Source organism: Poecilia mexicana, unplaced genomic scaffold (assembly GCF_051168715.1).
Source record: "Poecilia mexicana isolate PSO_F unplaced genomic scaffold, ASM5116871v1 scaffold_7, whole genome shotgun sequence".
In the NCBI taxonomy this organism is placed as follows: Eukaryota; Metazoa; Chordata; class Actinopteri; order Cyprinodontiformes; family Poeciliidae; genus Poecilia; species Poecilia mexicana.
The window spans coordinates 16,023,956-16,039,979 of NW_028263376.1; the positions used below are offsets into that span (position 1 = coordinate 16,023,956).

The following is a 16,024-nucleotide window of genomic DNA, read 5'->3' on the forward strand; positions in this document are numbered from 1 at the left end:
ACTTGCTGTTTGAAGTAGCATGAGAGTCTATATGGAAGCAGCTCTAATCCCGTCCACTTCGCTTCATGGGTGAAGTAGTTTAAATTCATAATATGCTTCAGCAAAATACCATTAAATAATTCAGAAAATAAAATGGATACATTAATTGAGGCTCATATAATTCTATTTTTATATTATTATATTATTTCTGTATTTATTAAATAATTATTTCCAAAGTTGTTTATTGTAATTTTGGCAATCTTCACTTTCCATACATGACCAGAACTGGTTACCGCTTTACTAATCAGCCACGAGATGGCAGCAATGTACAAAAAAGGCAACATAAGGCATCAATATGTTGTTTTAGTTTTCCAAACTGCTCTCATGAAAGTTAAATTAAGTTATAAAGTTTTAAACCGGTCAAAACGCGGCAGCGCATTGTTTCAGGAAGGCATCACAACATTCAACCAATTAAATACGAGACTGTAAACTTTAATGTTGCACGTGTAAACACGGGTCCCAAGTGCGGGAATCTCCGTATGGACAATACTCCATGGAAACGAAACGCAACGTTGACGCCCGCCTCCGGTCACCCGCCATTGGTCCGATCCAAAACGTGCAGAGTCTGCCCCGCAGGCTGCGATTGGACAGAACTCCCTGCCGTCAGGAGAGAAACGCGGAAAAGGATATATATGCATATATATAAAAAGTTATGGAGCGAAGCGTAATCGGATCACGTCTGTGGCATGCTGCTGCGTAGTTTTCCAGCATCAAAAAGCCTCCCACGGTGAGCGTGTAAAAGCAGCGTGAGAGCGCAGAGCGGGAAGCGGGGAGCCTGGGTGAATGCGAGCGGGTTCTGCTGGCCGATCGGGTCAGAAGAGGAGGGCCAGGTGTGTTTGCCCGTTTCCAGGGGTTTCCTCGTTGATGTCACTGTGGAGGAAGAGGAGGAGGGAGGAAAGAAGGAAGAACAGGTGCTCGGGGTAAAGTTACCTCTCCGAATTGAAGAGACCAACCTTTGCGAGAAACTACTTTTGGAAGTTTTCCTGAAATTCCTCTCCAAACTCCTTCTGGCAGGATTCACTAATCTCTTGGAACCAGAACTGGATTTTAGCATATTTTTGGGGCGCAGGACTTACGCACAATCTGGGCTCACGGTGGGCTCATCAGTAGTGGGAGTACGCTGGTTTTTGTTTTCCAGGTGCCGTAAACTGGGGGTGGAGGGGGGGAGATCGAGCCGCCCCAGCATTAGAAGCAGCGCTCTCCGCTCCACTGCGGCACTGACGCAGCTGGTGTCACGCTCCAGACGATGCTCCTGTAATTCAGAGGAAGGATCGCGCACACAGGGAGCTCGGAGGGGTTACACAGAGAAGGATTTTTGTTTATTTCCCCCTCTGGAATGGAATACTACACAAAACACAAAGCTCAACTTCTCTGGTCCGGAATGATCGAGCCGTGCGTCAGAGCGCTCTGAGGGTCCAAAAAGGATTTTGCTTCTGAAGAGGACGCTCCTTCCCCGGGACTTCCAACTCCTAAGCGACCCCCCAAAAAGCCCATCAAGCGGCGATGTCTAAGACACTGAAGAAGAAAAAGCACTGGTTGGTCAAAGTGCAGGAGTGCTCCGTGTCCTGGGGGGGCTCCGTGGAGCTGACCGCTGTCCTGGAGGTGCGAGGCGGCGCCGAGCTCGGAGAGTTCCCCCACATCGGACGCGTGATCCCGGAGGCGGTGGTGTGCCACAGCGGCCGGCTGCCCGGCAGCGGGGACGTGCTGCTGGAGGTCAACGGCACTCCGGTGAGCGGGCTCACCAACAGAGACACGCTGGCTGTCATCAGACACTTTCGGGAGCCCATCCGCCTGAAGACCGTGAGACCAGGTGGGTGTCCTCTCGTCATTTCTCCACCAGCTGTGTGAAGAGGGTGTGCAAACTGAAAATGGGGCTGATGCTGGATGAATAAGATGCGCTCTCTCTGTCTGTTCGCCTGTTGCTGCTGCTGCTGGTGAATTTGCTTGCGTGTGCGCCCTGACTCATATTGCGGGTATAAATGGGGGCCGATCATTATAGTTAGAACTGTTTTCACTTTATACCAAATGCCTTGCCAAACATATTCATATTCCTTAAACTTTTCCCTCCCCACACATGCATTTTATTGGGATTTTATGACGGGTCAACATAAAGTGGACTACTGTGAAGTAGAAGGAAAATAAAAATAAAACATGGTTTCAGTTTTTTTTTTTTTCTCGTAAAGTTCAAGTATCTGTATTCAGCTCCCCTGAGTCACGTTTAGCAGAACCACCTGGTTTAGTTACAGCTGCAGGTGTTTTTTGGGGAATGTCTCTACCAGATATAGAGACTTCCCCCCTCAAGCTTTCTATACAAATAACTCCTCATTCTTACTGTATGGAAAGCATCTATACACACAAATGGTTGTCTTTCCACATTTTCTCATTTGGATTAATGTCTGGACTTTGACTAAGCCATCCTATCATGGATATGGTCTGATCCAAAGGATTCTTTTGTAGTTCTGGTTGTATGAAGGGTCATTATGCTGAAAGTAAAAACCTTCACCCCAGCCCTACTGTTTCTGTTATTCTTTCTTATCATCAAGCTCTGTCGGGTTTCTGAAAAATCAGTCAATTAGGCCAAAAAGTTCAGTTTTAGGGCTCAGCTTACCAGAGCACCTTCTTCCACTTGTTTGCTGTGTTTGTGTCAAGGCTTAAGAAAAGAATGGGACTTTCTGCATTTATCTTCTTGACGCTCTTCCATTTAGGCCAGATTTGCACCTGGTTTGTGCAGCTCCCCCAGAGTTACTATTGGCTTCTTGACTGCTTCTTTGAATAAATATCTCCTTTCCCAGCTGGCTGGATGGTATCAGTCTTCTTACTAGTTGTGCCATACTCTTAACTATTTTGAGATGGAGGATTCAAGAGAGCTCTGTAGGATGTTCAAATGTTGGAATATTGTTTTTTAACCTCGCTCTGCTTTAAAAGTCTGTCTCAGACGTGTCTTCTTTTGGTTTTTCGTCCTTATGATGCTGTTTTTTTTTCTCTGATGTTCTCCAATAGACCTCTTGGCTCTTCCACAGAAAGCAATATTTCAACTTGAATTGAATTACACACAGGTAGACTATGAACTAGATGTTTCTGAAGGCAGTTGGCTGCTGTGTGTCTTATTTAGATGCATCAGACTAGAGAAGGCATACTTTTCAGGTGTTTATTTTAAAAGACTTAATTTTTTTTTTGTTCTGCATCACAGTTATTAATTCTGGCCTCCCATCATCATGATAAAGTATGTTGAGATTTGTAGTAACCTGACTAAAGGGCTATGAACATTTTTGCAAGGCAGTACTTTTGTCTTCATAAAAATGGAACAAGCTGACTCCAAGCATGCTCACCCTGTGAAATTTGTCTTGATGTAAAAGTGCCCTTCCTGTCTGTGACACGCATTTACTTAAAAATCCAGCTTGAAAGTTTATTGATCTGCCCCTTTTCATTACCGTTTCTTACTTGCTGGCTTGTAATTCTTCCTGTACGGCCCCACAGACAAGCCTAATGAATAGCATGGCACTAAATGTGCCATAGCATATCGACGGTCAAACTCCAGCAGTCATGTGGGGCAGGAGGCAGGTGTGTGTGTGTGTGTGTGTGTAGATGGATTTAATAGAGGCACTGCTGAGTCTGGCACTTTGGAACCTCGTCCAGAGGATTTGCTAACAGTCGCCTTGCCAGCACAGACACTGTTGAGGTGTCCAAGTGTAATTGAATCAATCAGGCCCATGTACTTAAATCCCTCAGGATGTTGCCAGCTTGGCAGCAGAGTTTGACACTTTCACTTCCAGGTATTTCCTCGTGGAATGTTGTTTGGCACAATTTTGGCTGGAAACTTTGCTTTGATAGAAGATTTATAATTTTAGTACAAATGCACTGAGATTTGATTCATAACCTAATTGCTCTTAAATTCACTCGGCTGGGGGGTCGTTGATGTGTTTGCTCATGTCTGATAGAGCGCTGCCTGCTTGCAGAGCCTTTAACATTTTCTTTCAATCCGACGTTACATAATGTTAAGCTAAGCGGCGCTCAGAGGTCCCCAGCTTGTTTACCATTGGTCCCCCTTTTCCCACTCGGGACTGTGTTTAGATCTCTCCGTCTTCTCGTTCATGATTAATGCATGCATCATCCATCATTGATGTCCACTGCATGCCAGAATGAGGTGGCTGGTGGCTGGAGTGAGAGCGCAAAGCGGGGAAGTTGGAAGAGGGGATAAATGTAAGCTCAAGTGGGGAAGTCAGGCCCTGGTTGAAATGGGATTAACGTGACTCGTTTGTATATTAGTCACAATGCCGTAAAAGTTACAAGGATGTTTATGGAATTTTGGGTCATAGACCAAATTGAAGGTAGTTTTGAAGTAGAAGGATCCCAAGTTTTCAACATTTCTTAAAAATGAATTTTGTGATGTGTGGCATGCCAATATTAGCTTTGTCTGAACAAGCCACTGCAGTTTCTCAATTGGATTTATCCCCAGACTTTGACTAGTCCATTCTAACACATTTTCCTGTAGTTTTCCTGTAAATCTTTGCAGCTGTTCCAGTGTTGCCAATTAACTTCTTTGCTGATTCTTTGATGCCCTTATTGCCAAGAAAATATGTATTTTTCCTAATAATTCTCCTCAAAATCTTAACATTGAAGTTTATAATTGTAACATGAAAAGAATAGAACAAGTTTTAGATATGGTTTCATAAGACTGATACCTGCATTAGACCCTGTTGACTTTTCAGTTGGTCTCTCTCTATTTCCATTGCTTCGTTGTTTATCTTTTCATCTCTCTTTGGCTAGACTATCACTTTGGTAAATTTATTTTCTCAGTTGTGTAATGGATAACATCTGTTACCTTTTTATTCTCACTAATTTTAGAATGTTATCTTTTATACTTATTGTTCTGCGATTCCACTTCCCTTATTTTTGTCAGTTCAACACAAAGTGTTTTTTTTTGTCCAGCCTGTACACCTTCTTTTACCCACCTGCCATGATAATTACACCTGCAGGTTCAAAACCAGTCACTGTTTTTTTTCACCTCCTCATCGCAGCTGAGACCTTTTAACTGTTTCTCCTGTGCAGTTGAGGCTGAAACCTGAAGTGTGGCCCGCCTGGCGTCGGACCAGCAGATGTACTCAGCATGCAGCTCTTATCCTGTTAGGAAGGCAAGAAAATAGGCAGTAACCTTGAGGGGACGATTGAGAGTATAGAGGCAGAATGATGGCAGGTACTCTCTGAAGCTCAGGGACCTGAGCAGTCTGATGATTGATGCTAGCACAGGATGCAAATCTGCTTGTTTTTACCCTGTGGAGCTTAATGAATGAATCATTTAACTCAGAGGTCCTGGAGGACCCATGTCTTTTCACATTAGGTCTACAGAAATTCATAAAAAGTATTTTTGTTTTTCCTATTTTCTGAGTCGAAAAGGACGTAATAAACTCTATGTATCAATCTCAGCGCTCATTTCTGCAAAGTAAGGGCTTACCAGAACAGCAATTTTCCTCCTCTGCAAACCTTCAGCTGGGGAAAGTGTTTATCAAATAACAAACTAAATAATTAGCTGACTATAAACTGTGGGTAGTGACTAACAGAATGAGATTGGGAGCTTCTGATGAAGGATGGCTGGTTTCACCCTTAGGAATAGGAAAGAATTCAGCTGTTTGGCTTGTTTTGGCATCTGGCAAGAATGACTCCCAGTGGGCGTTTTTAGTAAGAGTACAATATACTGTAGCATAATAGTTTTCCTCAGTGACTTCATCCTGTCACCTTGTATTATAATTGTGCCTCTAAGTGTGGCATTAGGCAGTGACGCTCCTGAGGTTTGTCACATTTTTAAAACGACTCCTTTGGTAGAATTATCTATGAAGTTTATGAAGAAAAGATAATGTCAGGACGCCTCATGGTTTAGCAGTACATGCTTCAGAACTCCACACAGTTTGATTCCTGATTCTGGGCCCTTTACGGCATATTCTTGCCTTCTTACAGAGAGTGAAAAGTTTAGAAATGGCCTATGTCCACTGACAATATCAAGCTCAGGTTTTTTTTTTTTTTAAAGGGACTTCTATACTGCACAAATTGTTGTTCATGTACTGTTCCTATTTTTTAAACTCCCTTTACTGAGATTTAGTAATGCCCCTTCCCCACTTGTTGCTGCACACTGCCAGTCTTTTGGCCAATAGAAAGCTCGTATGTACTTCCCTCATTTACAAGAAAAACAGATTTGGCTGTTTGTAATTATTTCTGGTTGTGAAAGACACAGACAGTCTATATTATTAGCATTAATTACATCTTTCACCAAGATGGACCAGTTAACAGTGAATGTTAGAGATTTTTTTTAAAGTTTTTGTGTTAACTTCAAAGCTACATTTACAGACAATTTCACACTGGCTTTTTTTGAAATCACATGCAAATTTGATTAACAACACTGAGGCACAGGCAATCAAAACATTGAAAGGGGTTCGCATGTTGAAACCCTTGTGGTTGTGCAGCTGGAGGGTCTGTTTTGCCTCATTCTGCAGACTGAAACATCAGCATTCAGTTAACCATAGCGCAAAATCACACAGTGCAACATGCACCAGTGAGTTCTGCAACAGCATCCATCACATACTCTGTTCGATGATATTTTCTTTTGAATCATCGACAATGACACACGGATGGAATAATTCCAGATGTTTTCTGAGCTCCGTCTCTCTTGGCACAGTTTGATAATATCAGTAACAAACACGACGTCTGCCAGCACCTCTCAGCTGCTTTCCCCTTTGTTGGAATCTCAAACATTTCGTTTGTTTTTCTTAATATTTTTTTGCCATCTGACTTTTTCTCCCAACTAAATAAAGCAGGAAAAGGAATGTGTTTTTGCATCACCCACTTGCATTGGTGGCTTACACATAAAGCTATCCTGTACAATGTTCTGAGCAAACCTTTAGCCTATACTGTTATCTTTATTTCCACTAAAACAATATATTTTAGAACAAAAATTGTTTAATCTTTTCTAATGTCTTTTTATTGATTGATAGATATGGTACAAAACCATGTCAAATTTTAACACATTTTAAATCAGAAGTCTTCAGACAGCAGACCCAAAACTAAACGGTGGTAAAATAAAAGTCATGCTAACCCCTATACTTTGCAGTTAGCAATGCTAGAATTGGGAAAATAGGTTGCATCAAATGCTATATCAGTATTTAATGTTAGATAAATGATTAATGGTTATACTACAAAAAAGATCATATTTTTTCTGACAGCTTCTGTCATCACAGAATGGAAGTTTTTCTTTTTGATGCACTCTACCCTACCTGTGTGTTACAGCCTAAACATCATCCTGTTATTTGCAAAGTTTTTCTATTTAAATTGGTCTCACTCAGCATCTCTTTTCCTTTTTTTATTTCCATCCTGGTGGTGTTATGTTGATGTTAACACTTTATACTTGCTATCTGCAGAGCAGCAGAGCTGTAATCTCACAGTTTCTGTTAATGTGGTGCCCCATGGTGCATCCAGGGCTGCAATGACTAAGCTGCTCTAAACCAGCACAGAGGAGCTGTCAGCGGGTCTCTGCTTCGTGGATTCCTTTCCCTTTGGTAATGGATCTTTTTCTGGTTTCACCTCCAGGGTCACGTCACAATTTGAATTTAGTTTTTCTCAGAAGGTTTTTTTTCCTTTTTTTTTGCTATTCCCATGCAGATTTGAGGGAGGGAAAAAGAGCTTTTCTTAAACCTATCAGGAGGAAGCCAGCACAATTAAGTGGGACTCGCATCCTTCCAATTTGCTCTGTTGCATCCTGTGTTTTTGTATGTGCACAGATTGTATGATTACAGATGTCCATTCATGTCTTCTGGTTTATTCCTCCAACTTGTCACACTTCTTCTATACCTCTTTTTTAATCATCTGTTTGCCTTTCCAATCTGCCTTCAATGTAAAATGGGGCTTGGCCTTCGTTGAGACAGAAGCAGTTCCTGTCATTGCCTGGTCTTTCAATCTCTAGGTGGTCTGCTGTCTCTGGTCCTTACCAAGCATGGGAACATGAGATGATCTGAAAAAATGTAAAGACTATCACAGGACTTAAACATGCCTCTTTTGGTTTTTCAGACGGAAAACAAAACCTGATGCCTTCTTTGTTGTGCGGTGGGAAAGGAAATCAGATTTTTCAGTATCTTCCAGTTGCTGATTAGAGATGATTTATGGAAAATTGGGATCCAGTCTGTTTATTGCTGGATTTCTAGGTGTTGACCATAAAGACAGCTCCATATTGGCAGAGTCTTTCTCCAGATGTGCATCGAACACTACTGTCCCGTCACCAGTCTACCTTATTAATTGGCGTCCTTCAAAGCCGCATTGCGGTTCGGAATCAGCCGGCAGCAGAGATGGCATCTTCGTATAAACCATGGCTCTCGCTGGCAGGCATTGGGACTTGGCAGGCAGGTTGTTGGAAGACGGGGAAGACGAGTGTGAGTGCTGATTCACAAAGACTGGCTCTTTGTACTCGCTGAGTGGTCATGCTGCGATGTCAGCAGCAAGAGTGTCTCCGGGTTACTGCCAGTGGAAATGGACGGTGCAGTTTAGAGATGAAGATGTGCACACACACGCATACACACACACGCACGCGCACTCCTCTTCCCAGAGAATCCTTCTTTCCCCAGCTTGTCTCCTAATTGGCCTCTCTCTAAGATAGTCGTCTATGCAGCTGTTTATCCTTGTGATATAAGATGAGGTCAGCTTTCTATCGGTGCAACAACATTGCAGGCACCACAGCCTTGCTGCTGCCCGTACTCAGCAGTTGGAACCTCCACTGAGGCATCCCACTAATGAGATTCTCTTTTTTTTGTTTGTTTTTGCTCGGTTTTTTTGTACATTTTCACTGGAAGATACACATTGTTAAAGATGATTTTCAGTGTTGCCAGGTCAACCTGCTCTCACACCCATCATGAAAATAGAGCTTGGTTTGGAGCACACCGAGTCATTCTTATATCTACTTCTGTGTCCTGAGTGTCTTGTGGTTTTTAAGGATGTTGACAAAGCAGAAATGAGGTACAGAGAGATGGAAGATTCACTTTTTGAAATGAATTGCTTGGAGACGATTGTATGGATAGGTGCTAATCGGGTGAAAGATTATTGCCATCCATTAACATGACTGATAAAAATTCACTAAATAATAAAGATGTGTTATTATTTTATGATCTGCCCACATTTTTATTTGTACTTTGTGCCAATTCTTGTTTTTTCTAAGGAGACAATAAACATCGAGATTTTACTTCTCAGCTGAAAACTTTTATCCAAAATATCTCAAGAAGACCTTTCTGCCCGAGTGGAAATATACAAAATTAAAAATATCTAATACATTTACCTATGTTTGTACCTCAAAACACAAAACTTCAGTATGAAAAGTTTTTCGTTCTACACGATCCATGTAAATGAAATATAGGACTAATGTTTAATTGGTTTGGTGTATTAATGCAAGTGTTAGAACGTTTAAGGAGCCAGGTCATGGATCTGTGGTAAACATTATTATTTATGTTAGAAGCAGACGTGATGTTGCACTGAGAGAGTAAAACGGGCATCTAATGAAATTGGTGATCAGAATTTGGCCATTTTCAGGATCTTCTGTCATGGACAGTAATCAGCCAGTGTGAAACTCAAAAATCTGACCTTCTTCTAGTCAATGAAAGCAGCATGCTAAGTTCTACCAAGTGTGTAAGTTAATACTGTAGGAAGAAGATTGAAAGTTATGGGTTTTCAGTGTCAGTAATGTGTTTTAAGTAAAGTCCAAGCGAGTGTGGAGATGTAGGATGTGATTTAAAAGGAAGATGACTTCTGTGACATGTCTCAGTATTTCTAGTTCATTCAGTCGGTGTGAGAACAAGACGTTCAGCAGATAACAGGCTTGGCTACCGTGAATTCATTGACTGGAAGGAAAAAAGATTGATTGTCCCATTGACTGATCATAGCTGTTTTATATCAAGCTGTAAATAAGATGATTCTGTTAACTAAACATTTTTAATTACATTTCCTGAAAATAAGACTTTAACCGCTTAATAATTGAAACCAATTTTAAGCTTTCAAATAGCATCACAGACTCCTCCTGCTGTTCACTGATTGACCCGGTTGAAATACAAGACGAAGAAATGAAGGGAGATGAGAATAGAGTGGAATTGTGTTAGAAGACAATAGCCAGGCTACGTTTAACCAGGCGAGGGAGGAAAAACTGCTAAACAGGTTCAAAAGAAAGAAAATGGGGTCAAATAAGGTCGGAGTCTCATTGCAAGACTGAGCACAAGGAGAAAGAGGTAAAATGCAGGAAATCACAGGAGGGAGGGATGTGAAAGCAATAATAATCTCAGGACTGAAAGCGATTATGTTACCATTAATCTCTATAACAGTATTGATTCTTCCCTGTAAGTGTCTTAAATGATTATGGTGGCAGTTCGTCAAACCAGCGGTTTCTATTTCAAACCTGGAGAAGAAGCAGTGTTTCTAATCATAGCTGCAAGCATGAAGGATCATAAAAACTCCAGGTAAATTGGAATTGCTATCCCTCTGTTTCAGTTCTGTTACAGGCGACACAGAGAGAACAACAGCTCTTATTTCCACAATTGCTGCCGGGGCATCTTTATTTAAATTTTACTCCTATACCTTCCTCTGACAATGAGAGTGGTAGCTGCTGTAGTGTTGTTTAGACTTCGTTTTGGGAAGGATCCCAAGAGTTTGTTTTACTGGGCATTGATAGGAGTGAGACAAATGGCCTGTCTGTGTAAATTGGACATGTGCGTTCTTCTGTTCGTCCAGTTGGGATCTATCTTTACTCTCGGTGTGATAAATCAGCTGAGAAGACCTAATCTCAGAGTCCAGTCTTCCATTTGGCTGCAGTTCTTCAGACTTGGCTCTCCTCCCACACTTGATGGGCCTGGGTCAGTGTTCGGTCTGCTAGTGCAGCGCACTCTCGGGTGTTTTCGTTGTGGTGCTCCACCTCAAAGAATCGATTTCAGCCCATTCGGCTGGTGCCCATGACAACATCTCCAATCAAACAAATATTAAAGCCGAGCACTATCGTGTAACTACCTACTCCACCAGCTGCTCTCCTGGCCTCTTTTCCATATCACGGTTGCATTACTACTCCTGCTTTTCTGTAGCAGAATCGCAGTGGGAGCTTTCCTGATCTGCATTGTGTATTTCACTTCCTAAAATGAAAATAGAATGTGCAACTCCTTGCAGAAGTAAGGAGTTGCACATTTAACTTTGATGTATTTTGTTGGGATGCGTGTGCTAGACCAGCGTAAAGTAGTGCATCATTGTGAAGTGGAAGAAAATGATACCTTACCTAGAAATAAAATCTCCACCATGACACACTGATACCCCATAATAAAATCCAGTGTAACCAGTTGTGATTAAACAGCTATGGTTGGGGTACAATTCATGTTTTTCCAAGAATTTTCCAAGAAAACCTGTTAAATACTGCAAAAGACTTTAGATTGGGATAGAGGTTCAATTTCTACTAGAATAATAACATACAACTGATGCTAATAGCAGATTTATGTCTTGGTCAAACTCTACGTCTATATTCAGTGTATAATCTGTGAACAACTTTAATTGTTACTGCTCACAGATACTGTCCATAAAATCTTACCGGACTTGAGAGATTTTGTGAAGAAGAATAAACAAAACTTTGACCTTAAGATATCTACAGATCTACATCTGTGTTTGCTACACGATTCTAAATATTCAGTTGGTGATTATAAATAACGTACACTTTTATGTTTTCATTCATAAAATATTGTTTTTTTTTTTTTTATTATTTTTCTTCCACTTCATAATTAGGCACTACTCTTTGTTGGGCTGTCACAAAAATCTAAAAAAAAAATAGATTAAGAATTGAAGTTCTAACATTAAAATATGTCCAAAAGCTAAAGGGGTGTGCATACTTTTTCAAGTCAACATATCGCTGTTTGTCGACAAGGTTAAGGCTTTAAAAGGTGCATTAATTAACTTAATACCTCAGACTATTTTCCCCCCTAGTTTTAGACATGAGAGGTAGCTATTTTCCTATTTGGGTATGTTAGTAATGCATCATGTGTGCTCTGTAGAGATGAGCTCCATAAAGACTTCTCATTAGAATTCATGGGTGTCAGAGTCTGAAGCCAGAAAATTTAGATTGCTTTCCTTTCAAAGCTGTCCTAACAGGTTATTGATCTGGCCCAATCTCATCCTGGTTAACGCAGCGTCGCTTCCGGAGCCGCTGCACTCAGCCGAGGCCCCAATCCTTATGAGGACGCAGTGAGGACGTTTTGCGGACAGCATGCTTGACTCGCTGTCTGATTCATAAGGCTGATGCAGAGGGGAGAGGCTGTGCATCGGTTTCACCAGGCTGCTTTCTGTGTTTGCTGCATCTGCATTCATGCTCTGTTTGTCTGGTAGCAAACTAGTTTCAGGTCACAAATGGTGAGAACATAAAAGGCTCTTACAATAGGAAGGTTTGTGATTTTTTTTTTTTTTTTTTTTTTTGGCCTCCAGTTTGCAGCAGGTCCTTTGAGCAAATATACTCAAGCAGTCACATGCACATTACTCACTGTTTAAAGGAAGCAGAGGGACGTGTGGCGCTGCAATCCTGACATTTTTGTGATGCAAACACTGGAGTATCCGCTGGCTCCATTCACTCAGACCTGTCGCACCACATGCAGTCCGGTTCAGACAGGTTTCACATGAGAAGTACTGTCAGCACTCCAGAGAGGCTTTTAGGAAAACCAGTTTATCCTGTTTGAGCAGAGGTCTTCGTCGGTAGTGCTGCTTCCCAAGTTCAACAACATACTGACCCTAAGACAATTAGAATCTGGCTAAATAAGAATATAATTAATCTCGCTGTGTTCATCTTCAGCATTTCTTTGTTGTTACAATTTGTTTTCTTATAATGTGTCGGACGTTTCTCTCTTCTTCTTACTTTGTTAGGTTGAGAAATATTCAACCTCAGTTTCCATTTCCAGAAAGAAGCAACACTTTAAAGGAACAAGCACCGGTAGTAATGGTTTATTTCCTTGTATAATGAAGCCGATTATAAATGTAGTCATTTAGATCCAGCCATTTAATTCCATCAAGGGCATATTATTTCCAGACTTTAAATAATTTTTCTGAACTATTCTTTTTCCATGATGGAATGATATTAAAACCAACACCTGCAACAAACTTTAAAAACAAACATCCAGTGTACAAACTTGACCTAATGGTGAGCATAACTAACCATTTAAAGGGTGAAAACTGTACATGTGTCAAAAATGTATCATATACCTTCTAATATCTTGAAATTTTTAAATATGAAGGTTTGAAGGGTTAAGATAGACTACGTGTTATGATTTCATGGACAGTGTGGTCACATGTTACTTACTTGATACTGGTATACCCAACAGAAGCTGTTGAATGTTTTTTGGTATTTTTTAGACGGATAGCAAAGCTCTTGGTTTTAGTTTTAAAATGAATACATAGCCAGAACCAAACCAAGCTTTACTCACGGATAAAAGGCAGTTTTTTTTATGAGTTATTTTGTTGGAACATCCAGTTAGTTTAGAGATTTTTATTTTTATTTTGAATTTATCCACCTCCAGTTATTGCATTCACTTTTTCCACTGACAGTAAAACAGTCTCAGCATGATGCCACCACACATTGCTTGACAGTTGGTTGTTTACTCTTCTAAGGTGTGGCAAAATAGCTGATTATCATCTGATCACAAAAATGCCTTGTGCTTGTCCATGAGGGCGTCTCCAAATCTCAGTTCAGCTTGAAAAGTTCCCTCTTTTTTGCTAATGTTTTACTGCGTTTAATACATTTTATGTGTTCAAACCGTTTCCAGTTCATGGCAGGCTTGAGCTTTGGTGGTTTCTTAGTTGTTCTTGAACATCCTAATTTTTTTTGGTTTCATCTGATGTTGACTCTGTGGTTTTTCATTGCAACAAAGAGGTGCCACATTTGAATAATGTACTTTGATATATTTGTTTGAAATGATCTTGGCTTCAAAAGTCTTTGTTTAATTTAATTAAAACCAGTTTTCTTTCTCAGATCTTAACTGAGTTATTTCAACATTTTCATTGCGCTTCATATGGTTCAGTCCAAATGATCACTCAGGAGATGTCTATTTTATAATAGAATATGTGTTAAATGTTGTCTCTTTAGCCTGACTTGTTGGAGTATGTAGCAGTCTGCATGGATGCAAAATGAAGGATTTCTGCAAGGTCAATTTCACAATGCAAGTGATTGTTCAATATTGCTGGTTTTATAAAGTGCCGGGAGATGGCGTGTTTTGAATTGGTGGATAAGAATATAAACTGAATTTAATTTGAACTGAAGACTGACTGTACATATGTGAGTTGCACAACAAAAATGTCAACCTGGTGTAAACTTTAATATTTCTCCTTTAGTTTAAAGTTCCTTAAGACGTTGCATCACTGTTGTCAGGTTGCTGCAAGGGGAGAGGTGTGTTTAGGAAGGAACGCTGAGCATCTACGGAATGTAGTTATCTTAAATAAATGACACACACAGTTTAATAAGCTCCAGCTCAGTGTGTTGTTAGCAACAGGTACTGGTTTTGTCAGAGGTTTCACATAGTTTCTATGTTGCCTCCCTTTTTTTTCCTGCATAATTGAAACCTTGGCAGATATTTCAATTTCACTGTTTTTTGGAAACATACTTTTTTTTTTTTTTGCTCTCCAGCTTGTTTGTTTATTTATAAGGAAGGTTATGCATAACTACACAGTTACAGCAAGGATGCAGGTAGAATACATTTTAAATATTGATTCAGAAGATGACTCTTCTTAAAGTTGTTGAACACGGTTGGCCTTGGTACGGGAGACAGAAAACTCTTGTTTGAATTTTAGGCGTTTATTTGACTTCATGGCCCTTTTTATTACAGTGATTCAACTGACGTGAGTCACACTTCTCTCAAAGCTCACAAATTGTGAGCCACTCAGTATCATATTTATGGACTTAGTAAATGGGTTAAGTGAAAAGTGGATTCAAGGCAGTTCTGCTTTGGTCTAAAATCTATTGTGATCACTGTAAGGTTGTCAGTCTGCACCAAGAGCCAATCTCAAGTGGATGCATTGTCCTCATTCAGTCAGGAGGAATGTGGTCCAACTGGTGGCTCTGTAATGCAGTACTGCAACTTTTTTCCTCTACTCTCATTGGTTGAAAAGAAGTGTGTTAAAGCAAACTACACTCAATGTCCTAATGCGAAGAGCAATGAAATTAAGTTTCTGCAAAGGATCTTAAAGGGAAAAAGGAAACACCTTGGCTTGGGAAAAATAGAAGCACAAGCTTAGAGGTTTGGCTGCAAACGGGTCGAACATCTGGCTGTAGAAAAGGGAGCTGCAGCACTTTAATCTCTGAAGAGCTGTTGGCCAGCCTCACAGTGCTTTTTATGACAAATTAGACTTTCTATGGACAGATCTGGGGCTTAGCGGGGCTGTTATGTAATGACACTGATACAACACTTGTGGTGAAAGGCTGGCTAGAAAATCAACACCGATGTAGAGGGCTCAATGCTCACATACAACTGCACTCACAGGTATAAATGATATATAAACTTCATGTTCTTCTCAGCAGCTCCATCAGGCTCAAAGAAATTAAATTTGGGTTTTTACATTAATTTAGGAGCCCACCTTTTTCGTATTTGTCATAGTAGAGTTGCACATTATTTGGAAACCATCCAACTGAAACAAAGATATTGTGGTTAACTGAGGTTTTCCTTAACCGTTTCCTTTCTTTCCATGACCTGATGACCCTACTACTTCCTGTAAACATCACCACCTCAGATACTGAAATCCATATCAGAGGTGAGAATCTAAAGCATTTAGATAAATAACGCAACTCCGACCAGATAGACAAATATTTTATTTGCCTGCAGAGCATGACTGCTGGCACTTGAAATATAATAGCCTGCCAATATTGCATCCAAGCACTCTTTAGTGATTGGTATGAATTGCAAACTGAAATGTGATCAAGATTGCATTCCATTTATTGTGCAGCTAATATGTTTAGAGTAAG

General features: G+C 40.5%; 1 protein-coding gene across 1 annotated transcript in view; it reads left to right on the top strand.

Annotated features, from left to right (window-relative positions):
- The first annotated feature begins 678 nt into the window (after nucleotides 1-678).
- The window catches only part of magi3a (membrane associated guanylate kinase, WW and PDZ domain containing 3a), a 128,949-nt gene continuing 113,603 nt past the window's right edge, over nucleotides 679-16,024 (top strand). The window contains exon 1 of the mRNA XM_088007153.1: nucleotides 679-1,849. Within this exon, the coding sequence (XP_087863279.1) occupies nucleotides 1,543-1,849 (307 nt within the window). The 5' untranslated portion in view covers nucleotides 679-1,542. The remainder of the gene's footprint in view (nucleotides 1,850-16,024) is intronic.